Here is a 24,363-nt window from a genome sequence, read left to right as displayed (position 1 = left end):
AACACTAACTCTATTATATGCTTTCTCAAATACTGTACTCCATTTTTAAAACACTTGCTTTGGGTATCCCCTGTATCTGATGCTCAACTACTGGTTACTTTGTAAGGATGAAAGCACACTGCAGTAAGAGGAAGCCAAAATACCTTTGCTATTAAAATGGTTCGTGTTTCATACATAATATAGCTTGTTTCCTACCTATCATACTTCACAGCAATTTTTGATTCCAACTGTCTCCTCCTGCTTCCTCTCTCTAAAAGCTCTTTCTTCTGTTGTCTGAGCTGATTATCTCTGCATTCCAGATGTTTTTTTCTCTCAGACAATGCAGTCAAACGCACATCCAGTGCCTGTGATGCGTTAATGATATCCTGAAATAGAACACATACCACTAGCATTTTTAGTACAAACATACCATACTAACACACACAAACAGGCTATGCTCATTACATGATAAAATGGGTAGTAGTTCACATCATATACAGCACAGAAATAAATTCCTACCTGTTGCTGCTTTTCCAGCTGCCTTCTTTCTTCTGTATCCACTGAGCTATTGAGAAACTGTGCCACCTTCAGAGATGTGTTAGTAGAGAGGGTTAGGTTTGTATAAGCAGATACTTTAACCACGTATTTTTCTTCTGCTGTGTACATTTGCCGAAGTTTGGTTTCTTGTATGATCTAAAAAAACCACAGAAGTATTAATCTGACAAATGCGTTACATATGGCAATGCTTTTCAGAACAAGGAATAAACTAGCCAAAATCCACGGTAAAGAACTTCAGCTTACACAAGACACTGACTTGTTAATAAGCCATTGCAAAAAGATGATGCTAAGTTTAATTCATCATTATGCTTCTAATTCACACAGGTCAGCAAAGAACTGTTAAGATACTGTCAAGCATAACATGTTACCATAAACAACTGAACATGTTCTGATTATTCTGGTATTACAGATATTAACAGGTTTTTCCAGTGTCTATTTGTACTGCATCATGAACAAGGACTGTATTTGCTGTAGATGAATAACATGCAAATGTACTGTGTACCAAAGAAGCAAAAGTCAATTAATAGATGAAACCATAAGGTGAGCTGTAATGCATGAATTTCACTGAAGCAAATGTATCTGTAGGAGAGAGAATTGGAAAAAGTATAAAAATACTATTTTTTAATGACTCATGTCAAAAAGCCTGCATAGGATAACATAAACCTGACTAAATATTTTTTCCAGTTTATTTAGATGGTACCAGCTATATTCTGTCGATTTGGTTCCTAGACACTGTAAACTGTTTGCTTTACAGCTCAGACTGGTTGACGACATTTCCAGTTCTAGTCCTTTCTCTACATGCTCAGCTCTATGAAATAGGTCCCTTTTTAAACTAAAGCTTTCTCTGGCATGCATGAAACAAAATGTTGCAAAGAATTTCTCAATCAAAAATAATAAAACCAAAGAAAAAACTTTACATAACTGAACTGAGAAAATGCCATGTGCAATACATTCAGAATAGTATCTCATCTTTGCCCCTAGACCAGTGATTTTTCACTTGTTGCCCACTGAGCTCTGTAAAGGAGGTACTATCTACAGAATAAATCTGACTGGTTTACAAGACGTAAAGACCTATTTTATAGGTAAACTGCTTCATCAAGTGATAAACACAAAGTGGTGGAAGAGCTGCAGTTTAAAGATGAAAATGCTTAGAAAAAAAATTAAGAGAAGAGCTTTTCATCTAGGACTCCCTCCACTTCTCCCTTCCTTGTCCTCATTCTTGGAGCCTCAGAAATACAGAAGATAAGAGGGAGCGCAACAGCTATCCCAACAAAACAAGAACTGTCCTGTATTTGCACAGTATGTTCCCTCAGTTTCTCAAAAAAGCATCTCTTACTGTTCTCAGAGAGCCCAAAGTAGTCTTCCGAATTCAGAGTTCACTCTCTGTACAAGATAGACAGCAGATGTTCAGCACAGACAGAGAAGTGAACAAGGCCTTAAACTGAAAATAGTCATGTGTGTTACCCATTATAATCCAGCAATGATAAGCTTGCAAGAACCCATGAAAGACTAAGACAGAGAGATTAGTCCTAGTGGGAGCTCTTAGCCTATTTCAAGGAATTTAAAAAGTTTCTATGCTATTTATCACAGAAATTCTGACTGAAGCTATACAACTGTATTTGCCAGAAACTGAACACCTTAGTGCATTAAAAAAACAAAAACAAAAAACCAAACCCAAGAAAAACACCAAAACAAACCAGCCTCTATAATTTTTCCTTTAACATGACAGGTAAGCACTGTCACATACTATTAGCTTTGACTGAAATTTTGCCCAGAATATCTCAAGCACTTAAAGTTACTATAATAAAAAAACTTCGAATAACTGACTTGGAACAGTATGAAGATGAAAGATATATTTAACTTCCTGGGGAGTACTGCATTAGATTGAGCGGATTTGTTAAAATGTCTTGCAATATGTTTGTGTACAATGAACTGTTCTCACTTCTGAAAGGCCAAATAAAAGGCTAAAGCAGTTTTGCGCTTTCTTCACATTAACTTGCCAAAAAATTCCAAAATAGGACTCCAGACCACAGGTGTGTTTGTACTGTTTAGGACATCTCACCCTTTCAGTTAGCCTTCTGGTCTTCTCTGTTCCCACAGGGACATCATGAACATGGTACTGGGAGCAAAGGTAACTCATTACAGGACGAGGAGCATCAAATAACTCTCGTAAATATGAGAAAAATCCGTATTTGCTGAAGAGGAGAAAAAAGCATGCATTAGAAATAAAATTTGGCAGGTAAGCAAGCTGAAGTTACTGATGGGTCAGAAAGAAGCTGATAACCTAGAACTGAACTGGTGAAAATCTGATTTGCATAGAAAATTCTGATATATAGCAACACCACTAGAACACTGTATTTAAAACCATTCCCCACTGATATAATTTGATACATACTGCAATTCTTCAATAGGTCTTGAAGGTAAGCTTTCAGCACATGATTCATGAGGCGCGCATACAGCATTCACTCTTAGTTTCCGATGATCACGCATCTAAGTATAGATTGCATTAGTTTATTTTGTGAAAAAGAGCAGAAAAATTCACTACATGAAAATAAAGTATTCATTCTTGACTCAAAGAACTAGAATTATTTTAAACTGACAACCTCTGAAAACCCGGAAAAGTCCACTCAGACATGACCAAGTTCTCTAAAAGCCAAGCTCAGTTAATGACCCTCTGAAAATACTAAGCATTAGAGAAAACAAAAGCAAGAAAGTCCAGAGCCAAGAGCTCAATCTAAACAGGTAAGCTTGATGTAATAAGGAAACCGCCTCTTTCAGGCTGTATGGCCATTCTGCACAGATAACAGTAGGCCACTGGCTACAGAGGCTCTGAGAAGTCTGATCCTAGCAGGGCAGAAAAGATGGAGGATACAAATGAAAGACCAGTTACCTGGTTAAAGAGCCTTGCACTGGTTTCCACAACCATGAAGGCAAGACAATACCCCAGTACCTTAAATATCACCACTACTGTTCACACATTAAAAAAATAAAAATCACTAGCTTCTGTGAAGGGCAGATAGGTCTTAAAAATTGCAGGACAGTTTGTTATTAATCACACTATTCTGTGGACAGGAAGCATTATGATAGTTAATGCTGTATCCTGTGGCTTTTCTCTCCTGCATCATCTGTCTGGCTCTCAAAGGGAACAATCTCCTTTTCGCTCCAGGGAACAGCAGTATTAAGAAAATGTAAGCCTGATTTGATGCCTGGACCATTGTATTGTCACAAAAGATGCTCTCTTGCCTCTTTAGTGAGGAAGCACTGGAAAAGCTTGGTACTACGTTTGTAGCTTTCTGCTTTTGTCATTTTCTTGTACGCAGTATTTTCTCCTCAGTGATTACTGCCTTGTCAAGGAAGACAAAAGTTATTTCTAAAAAGAAACATTTTCCTAGTATTCCTGCATCCCTCCAGTTGGTCTAGGCTTTAAAAAAAAAAACCAACATACCTTACTCCAGAAGAAAACTTTTGAATACTTTGTATTAGCTGTTGTGCTGATCTTGCCAATCAAAACTTAATAAATACAGACTTAGGTAGACTCCAAAGTTGAGGGATCCTACATCCCTATTAAATCAGTTTTAAAAACTGGTGCCTACTTGCCTCCACAAGAAACGCTTCCATATCTTCTTGACTCTCAAAAACAAAAGCACTCATGTCACTGGACGAAATGTGATTTTCAACATATTTAGCATGTCTGTTGTCTTTCATACTGATCTGATAAAAGAAAGGTAATAAAAGTGATTTAATACCATTGGACTTAGCACTGCCTCACCACACATACCCCCCCCCAAAATATTTTAAGCAGTCAGGTGATATCCATGCCTACATTTAATGACAATAAAGACAATGTTTAAACATCTTTAAAGACATATTCTCTGTCTTTTTGCAACCAGTTCTCTTGGGAGGAAACCTACAGTAACTCATCGGTCATTGTGTTCAGTTTTTAGCCATCCATACGCTTTCTCAGCATTCCCAGAGCTATCAGTGTCTCCACCACAGCACCTCCCCCTCTTCTGCTCCACCCTAACCTTGCAACTGCAGCCAACACCATCTCACATCTAGTGGCTCTGCTCCAGTACCTGTAAAGATACCTCACTGTTTAGAAACAATTAACCTGAAGAATCAAAACCAGAAAATGCCACACTCCATAATATTCATATACAGTTCCCTTTGATTTGGACACAGTGAACACTACCAAATACAGAATTGTGAAGCTGTAGAGAGACAGAGATTCACAGATTGAATGAAAGTTCTTTGAATTCTTAATAAAAAAATATATAATCCACGTTTCAGATGGATGAAGCTCTTATCTGAATGAAACGTTAATATTAGAATTCTTCAGTAACTCTCACTAGTAATTAAGACATTGTGTCACTGTATGTGACATACAAAGGCAAAATTACACAGAACTACACATCCTCTGGTTAGCCAAATGCTGGGTATGCTTACTACCAATTTGACCGCTAGAATTTTGAGGTACATGAGACTAGCTTACATTATATCAAAGAAAACACATTCAGACATTAAAGGATGTTACAGAGGTCAATGAGGCCTCAAAGTAAAAGCAAAGGCATTCTATCAGGGCCTTTGTAAAGTTAACTTGGTGTGGTCTTCAGGAAGAAATGAAAAATACTTGGCATTTTATACTAAACACAAGTAATTTTAAACAGTTGTAGCAGTGTACAAAGCCTAAGAATTGGTATAAAAGTATTCAACATTCAACTAACTTAAATTATAGCAACATACTATGAAAATAAGCTTGCAATTCTGAAGAGGAGGAATGGACTGGAGTTCTTAATCCTCTTCACATTTCATGGAGCACATATTACAAGAGGCTGGGATAATGGTGGAATGCACTAGAAAACCAACAGCCTCTTCAAAAATTAAGCACTGTTATTCCTAGCTAGTACAGTGTCTGTCACACCAAAACACAATACAAAACTATGGATAATTTAGGTATTTGTGTCTGCAGCTGGCTGTGCAAAGCAAACCACAAGAACACCTGGGAATCACAGTGACATTAACTGTTGCTGAGCAGGTTGTGCTCTGAGAGGAGGTATTCAATTGTAACTACCGCTGCTTTTTTAAGCAGCAAATAAGAACTACTGAAGTCTAAATAACTGGATGTACCTTAGAGGAAACCTACAACGGACACCTTAATAAAGGACTGCTCCTTGAGGAGCACCTCATCTTACTCAATGTTAAGTATTACTACATTGCCTACAGAATTAAAATTAAAGTTCACCATGCTAACGTATCCTGCACGTAATTGGCAGCTCATTTAACAATGTGTTTTGAAAGTCTGAAAGTCAAAGTCTTGCAAGGCATAAATAAACTAAATATTAACTGGTTGGAGTGATATGCAAGTCAGTCTTCTTACTTCAAGCATCATGGGTTCACAAACTTTTTTTTTAAACTTGTCTTTGTTCTTTCTTAGCCATACAAGAGCAGTGTGTGTGTCTTTGAATCTCCCTTTCAGATGCTCTTCCTTCATGTTCATTACATTATTGAGTTGTTCCAGGTTATCGTTTATTCCTGTAATTTAAGGCATTTCTTAGTGAGTCCATAGCAAGTACACATTATAACTAGCATCTTCCAATACTTACTATGTTACTCTAGCAACAAGGTTGTTAGGAGATTATAAGAATTAAGAGTTTCTCTTCCCACAATCAAGATGCTGCTTATTCGAAAGAAACCTTAACAACTATTAAAGCTTAAATCTAAAATAAAATGAAAACTTACCCACAGGTAACAAAATGCAGCATCACAGTAAACCCACAGGATTTTAGTCCTAGAAGTATCTCTCTTCAAAACTTTCAATACCTTTGTATTTTAAACCAAAAATGCCCCAAAAGGAAAGAGGTAGTGGGACTAGCAACACAAAATCTCCAAGTGTTAGCGCATGCTTGCAAACAAAATGTGTGACAACAGACTGGGTGCGAAAGCATTTGGTATTCAGGAAAAACAGAAAACAGTTACTTCCTGTGCTTCTCAAGGTAATGGTGCCTCCTTCCTTAGGGCATTTGGTCTCTCTCTACCTCAGTTTCTTCTTGGATTCTATGACAGTTAAGTGCCAAAGACATAGGTATGCGCAAACATATTACACTCACTGAAGAATATACATAACACCCACTACCCACCAAGCTATAATTTTTGAATTTTGTTTCTTAGAAGTAATCGCAAATCCTAGGCTAGTATAAAGGAAATTATAGTAATTAAGATTAGCTCAAGTTAATCTAAAAAGGACAAAAACAGCACCACCACTACACCTTCAAAGCAAACTTTTTTGCTTCAGGTTTGGGGGTTTTTTTTGTATCCTGCTAACAGTACATACTATCATTTAATAACATGAAAAAAATGAAACTGGCAAAGCAGTCTCCTTACCCAGAGATCAGAAGAAACTGATTTTTTGATTAGTTTTAAGATCAAGTGCTACTTCTCAATCTTCCTCTTCTTTTCATTTTGGAAGTAGTTTGTTACTTTTAATAAAACTGGTAACAGACAAGAGGACTGCTATACATGTAATACAACTATGAGACTTGAGGTAAACACCTTAAATTATTTCACTACAGCACTGTAACAAGCAATGGTGCACAGACAGACAAAGAAAAAAATAATTAAAAGTCAACAAACAAAACCTCAAATAACTTACTTTTCTTTTCTTTTTCTTGGTTCATTTTCTCTGCTGTTAGATCACTGATATCACTATCAATATTTGCCTTTTCTTCTTGCAATTCCTTCAACTTATTATTAACAGCATCAATTTGTGGCTGAAGATTCTCACAGACTGCCATTGCATTGAGCTCATTCTTCCAGTCCTCTATCATTTTGCGAGTGTTGTGTATTTTCCTTTGTCTGTCCATTTCCTCATCTTTTTTCATTCTCAATGCTTGATTAATTTCTTCAATCTAAGAATTTTGATTATTTCCAACATTAAAGGAGTTTGGTATACAAAACCGATGACAAGTAGGATATCTGTGCAACTGGTACTAAATGTTGATGTAACCACACACTAAAATCCTTAGATTCTGTTATAGTTCCAATAACCCTACAACATTTGAAGAACTGACAAGATTTTGTTAATATTTAGGAACACTTAAGTAAAAATACAATCAAACCTTCAAGACAATTTTTAAAGTTCCTTTATTTTTACAAAAGCAGCAGCTTAAAATCTTCAACACATTTGAAAGTGAGTCTAAGATTGCATAAAACCCATAGCACAAACAATGTGCAACATTGACTCTGCACCCTTATATTTAATTTATACATTTAACCAAGTGATTATATTAAGTTCTGCAACTGTTTTACAACAGATCTTTTTGTTTTCTTATTAAAAATTATGTATATATACACTTAAGAGAAGCAACAACCCTAGCCTCTTGCATAGAATATTTGAGGGCATTTTTAACACTGAGATCACATTACTGTGCTACAGAGGCTGTAGCTTTTCAAGATATATAGTACATATACACACACATACTGTCCATTCCTAAGTTTGCTATCAAGGTAACTGATTTTATGTAGCATACACCTGTCCCTTCGTAATACCCATTTGACTAATAGCTTTTAGAGATTCATTGTGTATTGGAGGGAGTGAAGTGTGGAAGCACTTGCAGCCTGCTCAGAGAAATTTTCCTCTCTGCTAACAGAAGAGCAGGCATAAAAGCCCTGTACCTGTGTATCACTGCAGAATCGAAAAAGCAGCATTCCACCTGAAAGCAGCATATGCTATAGCTAGTACTGAATTAATACATTAGCAAAGAAACACCAAAATAAGTCACAAATATCCAGTCTTACTTGCTTATCTTTTATCTCCAATGCATCTTGCTTCTGTTTACATTTTTGAGAAATGTCTTTGATTTCACCAGCCTGCATACAGTAAGATATTTAGACAGTCATAAATTCAGTTAATTTATAAAAAGCGGTCATATTTCAAAGAACACTTTACATGCATAAGTAAGCATTTATTCCATATTTCATTGCTGACAAAGTCATACTCACCAGTTTCTTATTATTCTTACTTATATCTGTAATGGCCTATAAACTGTTCACAGCCATTCAGCTACAGATCTGCAATTCAATCATGACAAAAGATGTCTCCTAACTTCATCTGAAATGAAAGTAACTCCATCCTCCATTTCAATAAAACGTTATATTCAGATTCTTACAATTATAAAATGTTCTTGCCTCTTTTTCCTAACAACCTTACCAAGGAAACCTTACACTTAGAGCAAGAAAGACTTAAGTTCCTAGGCACAGAACAGCCAAAACAGAATTTGTCAAAGTCATCCTGCCTCTGAAGTGCATCACGCTAAAGCTATAGCCTACACAGCTCAGCCTGACAACTTGTTTGCTTGTATGTAGGCACACATCTCTACTCTTTCTCTGTTATTCTCAGCTGCTATGGAGTTGTAGAATAATATAGGTTCAAGCAGATTTCTGGGCATCACCCAGTCTCATCCCTTGCTCAAAGCAGATCTTACTAGGTTGGGTTGCTTGGGCACTTGTACAGCTGAGTCCTGAACACAGTACTATGCTTTCTCCACGAACTTACTTCCTCCCTCCCTGAACCCTCAAGGCTGAAAACTGCAAGCAGAAAATGAACACTGCAGAAGGATGGAAGGACTGTAAATAAATTCCAGTGCAGACACAGAAACAAACACCCACTACACTCGCTGGAAGAAATGTCTTCCTACAAACTGAATCACACTGAAAATGCTAAGATGCATCAAGAATGGAGAAAAGACTATGCACAATCTACTCCTTCTCACAACATTGAAAGATGTACAAAAATTTCTGACTCTACACCTGTTTACATGAAGGCAATGTGGAACAATACATCTTGGTCTCGCAGTTGACTGCTGTACAGTACTGACTCTGTGATGCTCTCTCCAAAGATCTGGGTAGGCATTCTGAAGAGGAAGCTCTCTCCTAGGAAACTGATGCTGTATGTTCAGAAAACAACTCTGAGGGCTCTCAAAAGCAGGGCACTAGCAAGGAACTGAAATTAAATTTTTCAATTATCATTATATTTGCAGTTATTTTCTATTTATATATACCTACCTTACAGGATACATGAACAATTACAATTGTCTTCATGGTACAACTACAACAAACTGCTTTGTACTGTCAAATATTGCTAAAAAAATTGCACTGCATAATCCACTCTGTTCAAATGTCTTTGAAAAGCCTAAAGTGGAGACTACTCTAGGCTTCTGCCTCACTATTTCATCAACCTCTTCCTTCAAAATAGGCCAATTTCTTTTTTTCAGAATATACATGTCCTACACACCCAATGCACAAAATTTTACTAGGAGTTCTTAGTCTGACCAAATCCTTAAAAGGTTTTAACACAGGGAGAGAGAAAAGAGAAATAGTTGTGCAGTGCCTCAATACATTAATTTCTTCCCAGATTTAGTTCTGCCTTTACTTTCAGTCCAGCTCCTTCCAGGCAAAACCTGTAACACCACGTCTAGCTTTTTGCCAGCAAACTGCAAACAAGATCTAATGAAGGAGGTGGTTTATCTCTGTTCTCACAAATATATCCTCAAGCCAAGCGCAAGATCTCAAGAAGCAGTCAGGATTACAATTATTTGATAATGATATAAGCCTGGACCAAAGGGCCTGAAGACAATTATGTTCTTTACAGGTCTGTGTGCTCAAAACAGAAAGGACTTAAAATGCTAAACTGCTTTCCCTTAACACCAAATTGAAATCTGTCTTGAAAAAAAAACCCCAAATAACCAACCACCACAACTTCTGGGTCAAAAAAAAAGTTACTGTTTTTATAATGAAAATAAGTCATTAATCAACCCTGCTGGCTTAAGCAAAATCATCTGTGAAATGCTCACCAGGTTCTGGCATCTACAAAGATAAAATTCCAAGTTACAATAATTTCAAGCAGTATTTACCAAAAAGTGAACAATTAATCAAGTAGCAATTTATAGAATTTTAAGGTAGGGTACTTAAAAGCCTTGAGGTTTTGCGTTTGGTCAAAACTATCTTCTGACAGTGTGAGCAGCATTGATTCTCCTTTAAAAGAACTACATTTTCACAGCCCAACTAAGAAGATCTGTGGGAGGTAAAGGGATTTCAGTACTCAAAAAAGTTACTGTCACAAAAGTTCAAACAAAAAATAGCAATACACATCCAATATCTTGTTAACTTGCCCAATGTCACACAAATTGTTCATGCCATAACCAGGTATATAACATATTCCGTTAAATCTTTTTCCATGAGCATGCTCCCTGCAAGTTAAAACTAAAATGCTCACTTTCCCCCCCCTAGGTTTCTCATACAGAGGACACTCATACCCATCAAAGGATTGCTTTTATATGAATATAGCCCAATACTTCTAAAAACTGTGGTAGCAATGGTTTAGTAGAGTTCTTCACGAAAAAATTTTAAGTATAACATTAAAGTGAGTATATATGAGTAAAACTTATCAGGATAATACCAAACAGTGAAAACAAAGCTTCACACTTCACAAGCATGAAGGCCCTTACTGCATTATGAAAATTAATTTCAAGATTCCAGCTGTTAACTTCCCTCTAACTACACTTACTCTTAAAACACCAACAAAAACCCATTAAAAAAACCACAACCCACACACAAAAACCCCTCAACCACACCAAAAAAACCCCACTTCAATAAAACTGCAACATTTTTACACATTTTGTTATTTTGAATCACAACATGGTAAACTCTTGCAATACTGTGGAGCACAAAATTCAAAGGATACGCTTAAAGGGCTTTCTTAATAATATACATGATAAGAATAAGAATAATACACTTGGGTAAGTAGTATTGCCAGGTACAGGTTACATCACAACAAAAGCAAGAGTGGTGTGAACAACAATCTGTTGTTTTTGTTCGTCTGGTCTTTCTGGTTTGCTTTTGGTTTTTGCTTTTTTCACTGAGATGCTGTTCATTTTGTTTGGAGAGAAGAGTGTGTCATTTGTTTTTTTTAAAGAAAGCACATGGACTGTGTATCAGCTCACAGTGCGCTAAGTACCACTGAAGTTTCAGACCCTGATTCTACAAAATGCTTCATGACAGCAGTCCTCTACAGGTGTCACATGTGTCTCCACACCAAGGTCTTTTGACCTGATCAGGTATCTTCAAACAGAATTCACTGCAGCCAGCGTTATCATTTAACTTGAGTTATCCATTAAAAATGTGTGGAGCCTATGCATACAATGACTTCTGCAGCCTGAACAGTACGTGATAGTTAAAATCCTGCAGATAATTACAGTACTTTCCTATTTGTCATACAGAAATGGTAATTTTCCATATCCCCAGAGAGCAGCTATTCAAGAAACGGATAGTAAGCTGTAAGGAATACGTAGGTTTTCCATTAAATTCTCTTATGCATAAAAATAGTCACAACTGATGGAAGATTACTGTCTAATAAAAAATATATCTTCTTTATGGAATTAGGTTAAATATTAGAAAAACACTTAGGTCAGAAAAGCTGTAATTTAGCTTACATTAACAACCCAAACTGGCTACATTTTAAGGAGATAAACAGAGCATCTACAAATCCCAACTACAGAATAGATGAAAAAAGGCAACAAATTCAATGTAAGTATTTAACTTAGGGAAACTGTAATACTACATCCCTGAAGATTCTATGAGAACATTGTAAAATTTGTATGCTCCTATAATAGCAAGAGAGTGGACTTTCAGAGTTGCTACTAAGAAATGTATGTCTTGAGCTTAATTGTTTTTAATAGAACAGAGATGTGGAGAAGGCAGTGAGAACCAAGGGCTCAAGTATTTCAGAAAAATGTTTTCTGAAACACATTGTTATAGCACACTAGAAAGAAAAAGGAAAGTTGAACACAGAACTGAAATACTACATATATTAACTGAGAAATTAAAATACCTACCTTATCTCTGATTTTTATATCCAGACTCTTCAAATTCTCTTCAGTTTCTTGGATTTTTTTTGACAGTGGGGACCGCATTTCTTTCAGATTCTGCACTTCTTCCTTGGCTTGGTCTCTGCTTTGTTTCACTTTCTCATGCTGCTGACGAACATTTTCGTATTCCTTGGAGGAGATGAAAGTAAAACAGAAGACTTTTGTATTCTATTCCAGTACTTTATACTGCTCTAACATTTTATTTAATTGCACGAGTTTTAAGAGAAAAATCTCATTCAGAAGCTATTATTAAAGCAACTAGTTAATTAATCCTCTTGTTACTAGTCACTATGACTAGGAGATGCGAGGATCACTCAGTTCCCAGTGAACAAGCACACATATTTAATGGTTCTTAAAAAACGTGCAATTCACAGAGCAGAAGAAACAACCAACTTGTCTGCAATTACCTTGCCTCTAAATCCATCTGGGACCAGTGCAGAAAAAGTAATTCTTTAGCCCCTTCTGTCCATAGTTTGAGCACTACTTAGGCAGAAGTCCTCAAGCTGAGGAGCAAATAACCATTGAAAACTTCAGGGGAAAGAAAAGGAAGGAGCTGGACAGACAGTCAGAGCCAGTAACAAATACAACCCTGAAGAACACCATGGAAAGTGACAGAGTTGACCAGAACTCAGGGGAAGAAAAACTCCATCATACACCACAGATGCCACAGAAGTCACTATCGAGGAAGTTTAACTGGAGATGCACTCCTGAGAAGAAAGAGATGGGAAGAAGTGCGGTGACTAAGAACCTCCACTTCAAGAAGACAGGAATTTTGGGGAGAAAGTTTAGGGAGAAAGTCATCACTAGTGAATATTTTTGTATTATGCTTTCTGGAGGGAAAAACTAGACAAAACAAAACAAAAAATCCAGAACAAAAGAACAAGACATACAGATCTAGGAGACTTCTTGCAACTGGCTGGATAATATTTTTTAAGTTTGTTATACTACACTTAACTCATGGTTGTCACTTTTCTTGTGCTCGTCTGTACATAACTAATAAAGTACATTGTGAACAGTCTCACATGGATGGAAGAAAGTTTCTTGCAGTAAATTGTTTAAATGGTGGTTATTGCAAATTTGCTACCAGAATATATTTATTTAATTACTCTGAAAAAGATACTCAGTAGGCCAGAGGGAGGAGTAGATATATGCAGGTGGGAGTGCAGAGGAACAGAAAGCTATTGGATTTGGCAGGCACTAAAGAAAGCTGCTGGTTTAGAGCATACACTTGGATTATTCCAAGTTTTGGAGCATTAAAAAGAAATAAAGATAGCCTGCAAGCTCTATCTGTAACAGTGAACTTTATCTGCTACTTCTTTCTCCTAGTTACTTAATAACTCTGCCTGTAAGTACACACAGTTAATCACACATTAATCAACTTAGGCTATTAAATACAAATTCTTTCATAGTATCTTTTTCATAAAGCCAAAAAGTATTTGAAAAAAGCTGCTCTAATTCTATGATGTGGAGTACAATCTGTAGACACCATTACAAAGTTACAGAAGTAAAGGAACTATACTTCCCCTTAGCTGAAAGAGTAAGCTTAAAATTTAGCTCTGCCTTAGATATTGTATCTCAAGGTTCAAGCAAATACACATACAATGCACTTCATTTCTTCTGATACAAGACACAGGCAAGTTTCCATCAAAACTGTCATGACATGGCTTTTATACATTAAATCCCTTCACCAAAACTTTAAGAAAACCTGACTTTTGATCCCTGTATTTTGGCAACCTTTAAGCAAATAACCTTGATGCTTGTAATTATGCACTTATCTCATGGGAGAGCTGAAATCCTGTGGAAGTTCTGCAGATCCTTAGCTATGTGCACCTAAACTACATAAAAAAGCTTTTCTCAGCTGTGAATGGAAGAGGAAAAGGAGAACGGACATGGCTTGGCCAAGACACATTTTCAGAATTACATGTTTCCAGGACATTTACAGTAGGAGGAACAGCACTATAGATATATACACACATACTACCTCAAAACAGTATACTTTATGGTATACCATACTTCATTAAGCTTAAGCTTGGAGGGGTAAGAAACCTCCCTCCTTTAAGACCCTACAAAAGAAGGGCTATCTATGTCAAAAGAACTGTAGCTCCTTAAATTTTATCATTGACTGTAGATGACACAATCATTTGACAGAAGCCCCACTAAGGTACACAGAAGAACATAAAACTTCTCCTAAATCCTTGACTCCCAATCTTTAACATTGTATTCCTAGAGTCTATTTAATAGCATTTAAAAGCAGATGCTCAAAAGGCTATTAGACACAGACATCTATAAATACGGTGTATAATTCTCCACATAGAGAAGCAGCTGGCACTGACTAGAAAAAACACTTGACTGGAAAAGCGTTCCTCAGGTGAAAAGTAGTGGTCTTCAGAATAAAAACACATTTCTACAGGGGCCAAACAGTTAAAGCAAGTTCAGCATTACACTCTGCCTTTTCAACCATGATCAACAGTCTAGTGTCCGTTTTTCAGTTGACCTGTTTTCAGGCTGTCCGTCTTCTCCATTTAGTAACATACCATAGTATTTATACATCTGCCTCCTGGCTGATTCGGAGGCTCAGCCCAGTATTGTTTTGTTACAGAGGAAATTTTAAACAGCTAGGTCTATTTGGTCTACAGGTAGAAGCCTACCTTTTGGTGAGGACAGGAGCGAGAGAAGATCCACAGAAGGAATAAACTGCTGTGCTACTCTGAACTTTGGTGAACCCAATTTTAGTGACACCAAAACCATTTATTTCTTAGGATTAAACAGTGCTAGTCAGATGACAAAGAAACAGGACCTTGTAAAAGAATGCATTTCTTCTTTTAGAGATCTTGGTATTTTGCAATACAGGAGAATACCAATAGATCTGTCAGGAGGATTTGACAACACACTAAATAGCAACAATCTTTTATGTTGAGGATCACAATGGAATGTGAAATTTTTTTGCAGCCTGTAGGTCAAATATCTTCTACCTAGTAAAACAGTTATGTTGATGACCCTTGATTTCAACTGTAGATTGTTTACCAGAAGTCACTTGCTGGTGGTTAATCTGGTACCCACCACTGATTCTGTACTACATATCAGAACTTCATGCAGGTGTCAAAATACACTTCCATGGATTCAGTGGCCAAAAAGTTAAATTTCTCCAGGTTGAGTGCACTCACCTGAAGTATTTAACATACTCAGTGACATAAACTGTTGGAACACAGCAGTGAAAGAGTAAGCTGTGAAGAAGTCTGTCTAAATTTGCTTAAGAAACACATACATAACAGCAATGTTCTCAAACTTATGGAAGACAATTTAACTGACAGCAGGTAAGGTTCTTAACTTAGTTTCCCCCCACCAGTTTCTGACCAGCCTTCAGAGCTCTGTATCTGCAAATATCTTACAGTAGACAACAATCAGTATCCATCTACATTAACAACGTAAGACCTACATCTCTCCTAATAAAATTCTTGTTAACTAAGCCAGGCTAATGCATGTATAGGAGGAAAAACCCAAATCATTCAGCAAGTATGGAAGTCCAATCCTAATGGCCCAGAGCATACAGCCCACCTCCTTAGTACCTACCACCATCTATCTACTTAAATTGCTACTCCTATACCCCTCTGTGCTGCTAGCATGGAGGTTTGAGGGCAGTGAAGGTTCGTGCCTTGAATCCAGTTACTCTTCAAGATTTAAGGGACAAAGTTCTTTGTATACCCACAAGAAACTTTTCTGCAAAATTGCAACAATATACTTCACAAAAGTTTTTTGCATCCTCCACAAATACCACATGTAAGCTTTAGCAAGCTCTGTACCTGTATTTCATGAATTCTCTAAAGCTTGCAAATAAGGCAAACAACCTATTGCTTCAATATAATAAAAACATCAGCTTAAACTGTTTAACAATTTAACATGACTGACCACTCAACGTCAAAACTAAACCAGTCAAAAGTGCTGTTCAGAAAGACTTATTTTGCTTTGCATAAATGACCTGTCATCCTTGGTTCTAGGCTCTTTTGAATTCGTTTATAATTTTAACCTCTCCAAATGTCAACATTCTTGAGGTCGGCAACCTATATTCACCATGATTTATGTCATGCACACCAAACCTCAATTAACAAATTAAAATTAGCAAAGGGAGAATGCAACCTGTAAAAAACAAACCAGAAAACACATTCTGTTGAAAAAAATAGTGATTTATAGCCAGAAGAAGGAAGTGGAACTGGCTAGGCCCATTAAACCAGTTGTGTCTACATGGAATAAAAAGGAGTACTGTTTTTGGCCCATATTGCTGGCTTTCCTAAACAGCCAGTAACAACTTAAGCAATTTCTTCAGTCCAGCTACATACACAAGCAAACCTCTGATCAAAGCTAGGCCAAGAACAGCCTTTCAAGACCTAGCCTGTTTGCAACCATGCAATTGTAATGATGTTCAAGTTAACTCTGGTCAAATTTCTTCTAAAGAAACTTCTGGCATATTTCTAATATTGCAGAATCAGGAAAAATGGGTTAGGTAAGAAAATATTGGAAAGAAACTGAAAACTTACCACCCAAGGTCTTTTCCTCTCAAGCATCTCAATTAAGTCTAGATGGTGTTTGCGCTCATGGTATCTCTCAACATCTTGTTTGTATCGTTCAATTCTCTGTCTCATTTTCTCCAAAGAGTTAGTTTTGTCTCTGCACAAGTTCTGTAAGAACAAACATTTTCATATTTTACAGTATCTACTTTGTGAAAACACTTCTCCACACCTCACCTGTGCATTAAAGCAGAAATTTAACATGAGAGGACACTTTAGTACAGCAGTAATTAAAGGGGAACAACCCAACTAGGAATATACAGCTTTTTCAAGTACATTTATCATATAGTTTCCATGAAAACAAATCTAATTTAAGTAAAAATATTTTCTTCAGATCAAGAACTCTAATATTTTGTTTTCTCAGGAAGTTACTGCCTACAGCACAAGCTTCCATTTATCTAGACATTTGTAAACCACCATAACTAGTTTTGATGAACACAAGTAGCAAAAATGATTGTGAAACATCTTGTAGATATTTTTAACAGAAACATTAAGGTTGGTATGTGAATGTGGTATCTATGAGTGGAAATGCATGCACACGCACACGAGAAACAATAGCATAAAGGAACAGAATAAAGGATTAAAAGGATGGCCTGTATGGCTAACAATAGACACTGTTCCCAAGATACCATTCCCAACAGTAACAGCAAGGAACACATTATTTCTGCAAAGATCACCAAGCCTGCACTCTAGCAAGATCACAGTACAAATCACTGTCAGGGATAAACCCTGTGTCCTAAAACCATGACAGCAACAAAGTTGAAGCTTATTGCATACACTCTCCCTTTTCTCTGTCTGCAATATTCCAAACCAGGAAAAACAGGCAGCAGTGGTGTGACAATCTCATCCATAACTTATAGAAGCTGCAGTCAGCAAGACTAAAGCAAAGGACCACCCTATAACTGCTGACGAATTCTGAAAGGCATAAAAGATCTGTCCAAAAAACTTGTTGCCAGTCAAGAATCCCAGGGAAGTGTACAACAGGCATCCCATCTAGATCACCTGCATATGTCTTCATGCTTACAAGTGAATGAACTGCGACAAAATATAAGCATGACGTAGTAAAATCAACATGCTGCAGACTTTGTAAATGTATACCACCTTCTAAGACCTCATGTTAAATTTTATTATGTTAATTATCATACAGTCACTGCTCTCTATCTATAATGTGCATGTTTACCTCCAGTTCTCTTTCCTTTTCTCTGAAGTTTTTCAGTTCACAGTGAAACCGGTACATTTCTGGAGGACCGATGGACTTTTCAGTGGCTTCAAGCAACTCAACCTTACTCAGTTTTGCAAATTCTCCAACTCTGTCCTACAAAATAAGAACACAGTATTTGTTAGAACAGTGCAATACAGTAATACTGGATTTAAATACTGCAACTTACTTCTCATGAAGGTCACCTGACTCACAGTTCTATGCTAGAAAATTACATCAGAGCTAAGTTAATTTTAAGTGCAGGATGACCATCTCTGAGTAGCAAGCAAACCCTCCTAAACATTTTGTAAGAGATCATACATGGTCTTCTTGGAGTTGCTCTGGAATGATTTAGAGCTTAGACCTTAGCTGTCCAGCAGCTTTTGAGGGCGGCTGTTGAAGACATGGGTTGGTTCATTGTTTTTGAATTGGCTATTGTTCTTCTGAACAAAATAGTTTAGTAAAGACAATTAGAAGTTTTATTCCTCTATTCTTAATATTTTTTCTCAAGCTGCTGAGGCTACACCTTCCCAGTATAAATACTATGATAAACTCAAAAGTTTAGCCATGTGGAAGTTAATATAAAGGCTGGCAGCCAAGGGTATCAGGAGGCATTGCTGCTGTCCAAGGCAGAGGAACAGCTCAAAACCAAGACTGAAGTCAAAGGTGTGCTTGTCATTGCTACAGTGTCATTACAGCGAGCAAGTAAACCAAAACTTTCAGGACATAGTATTCACTGAACTGACACCTAAGTACTAAAGAAAAAAGCTGGTTTAAATATGAAAGTTACATTGACAGAGCATGCAGAAAGTTCATTCTAAACAAACACTGTGAATAAGTAAATGAAAAAGAAACAAAAATTTGTTTTGCAATATTAGCTTTCTAAATTTTAGAAATTTAATTAGATTTAGTTTTTGCCTTCTTGAACGTATTTCTCCTTGAATAGAACAATAAACCCATGGTTAGCTAGACTCAGGTAAGGCTTCCTTTTAGTACCATCCCTGGTTATCCATGTGAACCGGGAACATCTTCGGAAGGAACCCACTGTAGCTGTTAAGGTGCAATTGTGAGGTGACTGTTATCTGCATAGAAATCCTGACATACCTGAGCATGGCTTCAGATATGGAAACTGCCTGTAGTATTCTTTACTCTTCTCTATCCTTTAGGAGCAATTTTCCATCAGGATTATTTTACTCTTAAGAATTTGATCCTAAATATCTTTGTCCTATGCTATGCTCAAGAAACCACTGAACCACAGACATTACCAAAAAGGCTCTAGTAGCAGTCTCTGTTGCAACTGTACTCAATCATTCAGTAGGATTGCTTTCTGGTTTTTGGAGAAAGAAATCCAGAGAACTCCCCTGCACTTACCAAGTGCAGGATCCAATCATGAGGAATTGACTGGATATAACCAGAGAAAAGTGCATGCAGGGATTGGCTAGGCAAGTCAGGGATACAGAACTACAGGAATCACACAGGTAAAAGTACAGAGACAGCTAGATCTCAAGACCTTTGAAAAATTTCCCTACAGATTTGTTGCTTAAGAATGTCCTTACAGCAGCATGGACAGGACAGGACAGATACCACTGCTAGTGCTGCTACTTGAAACACCAACATGGGTAACATCAGCAGCTTTCATTTCAGTTTGAGCTGACAGCAGGTACAAAACTGTCCAGTTAGTGAACCTTAAAGGTCACAATGGCTACCTCATCCCTCTCATTCTTGGTGCTATGCCACTAAATCGCTCAACTGCTACAAAGCTAAGCAGCAACAAAACCCTCTCAAAACACAGCATTTGCACCATCTTCAAAATTCATTCATACCTGAGGAAGAAACTGGCACAAATTGTCCATCTGGATATTTAAGGCTGCAACCTGTTCTTCTACTGTCTTCAGGGTTGTTGGCTTTTTGTTGATAAACCATGCTGATGTGTTGTTCACCACTTGAATCTCACGTGTGATAATGATATTGTCAGGCGTCTTACACCTGATTAGTAAAAAGAAGCGTTTAAACCTTTGAGAATATGCAAAGGTTACAAAGTTTCAAAGTATGTTAGAGTTATGGTATTAAAACCTCTAGGTATCTAAATATTTAATATAAATTAACTGAACAGTAGCAGCAAATTCACATTTTATACTTCAGAAAATGTCCAGTACTTCAGCAATGAATTAATCTCACACAGAAAACATCAAGAATATCTGCAAATCTTAACTCAGAGGCTCTAAGTTATTATATAAATGAGTTAGTTACTCATGCTGAATTTATTTAAAGTCATTAATTTAGTTTTATATATGTACAGTTTACATAAAAGTGTATTTTTTTATATGAAGTTTAGTAAGTTTTAAAATTGGTATGCAGGAGGTGCACACTAATGCTATGCCTTTAAAGTAAGTATTAGTGTACAGAACTACATCAATAACCTGTGCATATAAATTCCATATGGGAATAAAAATAGTATCATACAGTGTAAAAAATAACTTTATTTTCTGTTTTTAAAGAACAGCAAAGATGCATCAGGTTCTCTAACTCAACACTTCTCTTCAAAAACTTAATCTGGTTAAGATGCCTCATGAACAAACAATGAGATCGTCACTATTGAAATTTTGGTCACTGTTTTGATTCAGAAATTGTCTACTGTCTGTTCAGTCAGCATGTTATTAAAGATGGAGAATAAGGGGTCATAACAGTTCAGCAGCTGTCTACCTCAGAAGACTTAAAAATAGAGGTAAGAGCAGAAGTGGGTAATTCAACAGCTTCCAGTGTTAGAAATAAGTGCCACAGTGATATGAGCCTACTTCTTGAAAGCTGTATGATTATTTCCTCACAAGTATCTACTACCTTATTTTAATATACTAGACTTCCTTCAAAAGACCTACAAAGATATGCTCCTTTCTTTTATCAAATTAAGAACCTTTTACTACTATAACTCTTGATTTTAGTTACAATCTAAGATCCAAATTCAACCAAGACAGTAAGTGCTTATAAAACTCAAATTTTAAAATCCCTGTCAAAAAGCTGTCTTCTGCAGCATTGCTCTTACCCTACATGTTGCATTTAATTTTCTACTTAAAGGACTGAACTACATTGCAACAATTACAGTAAACATATGAAGTCTTGACATACTGCAGATCTCTCTTCAGACTTTCAAGTAACATCAAGTTGTATCTATGCTGGATCAATCACACTGTCTATCTGAACCTCAACTATACTATCCTGTCCCCTATGCCACTACTTGGCCAGTCTCCAAAGAATACCTTACTCGATCACTCCCACAAGAATGAAAGAGGATAGGATTTTTTCAAAGACCTGTCCCAATACATCTTTTTTTTCCTTAACATGATTTTCTTGTTATACAATCTAATCAGGGTGACCAATTCTTATACAAATTAACATGGGCTCTGAATCAGTTGATTACATCCATGTTCTATTTAGTTTATGCAAACAGATCAGGTTAAGGCTTATCAAACCACCTGTGCTACTGCAGCTTCATTTTAAGATCTCCGAAAAGAAGCACTCATTTATGAACTCCATTGGAATACTCTCCAGTTGTCAAAAGGACCCAAACAAAACAAAAACAAAAAACCCCAAAGAACACCTTACAGGAAGCATGTAATATTGCCCTGTAACCACAAGTTACTGATGGAATTTTACAGAGTCCAAATGGTTTTCAATTGCTTTGTTTTGCAAAAGCTTACCTAAAAAGACTGCATTAGCCAGATTTACTTTTTTTTCTTCTTTTATTTTAGTATGCCATGTTTTAGTAAGAATGTAGAGGAGCCCCTAATACCAGCAGTATCAGTATAAGAAAGTGAAAGCAGAACATCTGGTTTTAAAATTTAACTTGTCTTTTTTTTATTTTTCTTCTTTAAAAATAATTTCTAACCACTATGTCATAATGGTAGTAATGACTATCTGAATCATCCGAACCTTAAATGTAAATCGAAACAATCAAAATGTGATAAACACACCATCTACATCAATCTTTATCTATGTATCCTTTGTACATCAAGACAAGGTAAAATGCTTCAGAAAGCAAAATCAACAACAGACATCACTGCTTATTTCTTGCATGGTAATTATTGACCCTTAAAATTTTGAAGTGAAGTTGGGGTGGGGGGTGAGGAGACAGAAAGTAAATCACCAGCTTAAAGACACTCCTCTACACCAGATTTTTCACAACTTCAAGAATTACTATATGGGGAAATAATCTGATTAAAAATGCATGAGGAAATATTGTTTTACTACTTACAGTTCAATTTCTACTAGACCTTTCAAGCACCCCTGCTTTACAAAGAGACCAACCTACAAAATAATTATAGAAATCATTATTGCAAAATAACAGTGTATTAAAATGTAATCTCTTACAAAACTACATATTTATATAATAGAGTTGCTGCAATGCGGTATTTTATTAAAAACTTACAATTACAAGCTAAAACGTATTTTGGCTGTGTATTAACTAAAAATAAAGGACAACACTATCATCTTCCTTACTGACTAGCAGCATTAGAACTTCCTCCATAGGTTAGCAATTTCTGATCAATTTCAACCTCCAAAACTGAACCAATTATAACCAGCAGATCCACAGAGAAAGAACTCATGACCTTCAGGAACAAATGCAATACAAACGAAAGACATTGGCAAATACCTGTACTAATAGAACTTCCAAATCTAATAGTATAAAAATATATAAACATGAAAAGCCAATGAAAATACCACCACACAGTGCTGCCATGCAGTCAATTTCCGTATATACATTTCCTCAAAACTAAGCTGCAATCACAGAATATGTACAATCATTTAGGTACCCAGATTCAGTGCTCAGAAGATCTACTGCAATATGTTCCATCCAAACAGAATATCCAAGAAGCAAGAGAAAAATTTAAATTGACAATACAAACTTCCTACTATAATGTCAACACGTGATCACTTAGGAGTAAAAAAATAAAATAATCATAGAACCATCCAAAAAACCAACTTCCATTTATGTCAAAGATCAGCAGCTCCATGCTTTTAGATAAATTCTCAGACCCTGTAAGGACATGTTCATTTCCACAGGTTCTATATATTTTGAAATTAAGTTGGAGTTTTTTAATTTTATTTCTCCTTTAGCTGGTATTTCTGATCAAATGTTTTTTATGCATTAACTGATATTTTCCTACCCCACTGTGGGGGCTGAAGACATCTTCACATATAACCTCTGGTCTGCTCTGGTTCCAGTACGATTCACTTGTTTCCATTTCACAATTCAGCCAAAACAACTAGTTTAAACAAAACCCCTTTGGTAAAAGCCTTTGTCTCTGCATCAGGTTATTTTACAATTTGCATACCTTTATTTTTATAAAAATAAAGCAAATCAAGGAAGACAGTCTTTTTCCCCCCTCCTATGCTGGAAAGGTCTCTTAATGAAATTCAGTTTAAGCACGAACAATAAAAAAGTTCATAGTTACCTTATCAGCTCTCCCTATGAAAGAAGGTTTTCCACCCAGTCCCAAGCAGATGGCACAAACAATGCTTGACTTCCCTGTTCCATTAGCACCTATGATCATGTTCAGATTGGGTCCTGGATATACTTCACAGGAATCATATGTTCTGGAAAGTACAGCAATTTTTTGAACCTTGTAAACACTATGTCACCTTAAAAAATATTTACTTGCTTTAAAACACTTTATGATAACATTAATTATGACAGAAAATTTTATCAAATCTAGACTCAAACCTGAAATACTACTTTGTAAGAAAATCTCAGAGTGAAAACTAACACTACAATCAAACATCAAGGAATACATTCCTATCAGCCAGAGCATTTACAACTGTCTTCAAAAGAAATTATTAAAAAGAATGAAATCCAGCCACATGACAATTTCTATTGACTTTACTATGACATCCCATTATTTTACAATTAAGAAAAAAGACAGAAAGAAGATAGAGTGAAGTCAAGCCTGTTACATTTAATTCCAGCTGCATGCTGCACCGCAGTCAGAGATTCCCCGTGCCTAACCTCTGCAAGGTACTTGTGTCTTAAGCTCTACAAGCCGCCTGTGGAACATCCTATTGATAATAACACAGTAGCGTTCTTGAGTTATAAGAACCTAAATCATTAGCCTGTTATTAGTGATTTTTTTTTTAATTGTATTGGAGATCT

The 24,363-nt window shown here is 36.4% G+C and overlaps 1 protein-coding gene across 1 annotated transcript in view; it reads right to left on the bottom strand.

Moving 5' to 3' along the window:
• The window catches only part of SMC5 (structural maintenance of chromosomes 5), a 45,356-nt gene that overhangs the window by 19,702 nt on the left and 1,291 nt on the right, over positions 1 to 24,363 (bottom strand). Inside the window, exons 2-15 of the mRNA XM_037372627.1 lie at positions 23,669 to 23,810; positions 22,468 to 22,520; positions 20,042 to 20,204; positions 18,201 to 18,335; positions 16,991 to 17,131; positions 12,426 to 12,587; positions 8,332 to 8,403; positions 7,187 to 7,442; positions 5,915 to 6,069; positions 4,135 to 4,248; positions 2,933 to 3,027; positions 2,600 to 2,732; positions 499 to 672; positions 196 to 365 (exon numbers count right to left, since the gene is read on the bottom strand). Coding sequence (XP_037228524.1) covers positions 196 to 365; positions 499 to 672; positions 2,600 to 2,732; positions 2,933 to 3,027; positions 4,135 to 4,248; positions 5,915 to 6,069; positions 7,187 to 7,442; positions 8,332 to 8,403; positions 12,426 to 12,587; positions 16,991 to 17,131; positions 18,201 to 18,335; positions 20,042 to 20,204; positions 22,468 to 22,520; positions 23,669 to 23,810 — 1,965 coding nt within the window. The remainder of the gene's footprint in view (positions 1 to 195; positions 366 to 498; positions 673 to 2,599; positions 2,733 to 2,932; positions 3,028 to 4,134; positions 4,249 to 5,914; positions 6,070 to 7,186; positions 7,443 to 8,331; positions 8,404 to 12,425; positions 12,588 to 16,990; positions 17,132 to 18,200; positions 18,336 to 20,041; positions 20,205 to 22,467; positions 22,521 to 23,668; positions 23,811 to 24,363) is intronic.

Source organism: Falco rusticolus, chromosome Z (assembly GCF_015220075.1).
Source record: "Falco rusticolus isolate bFalRus1 chromosome Z, bFalRus1.pri, whole genome shotgun sequence".
Lineage (NCBI taxonomy): Eukaryota > Metazoa > Chordata > Aves > Falconiformes > Falconidae > Falco > Falco rusticolus.
This window is presented reverse-complemented; position numbering and strand designations above follow the sequence as displayed.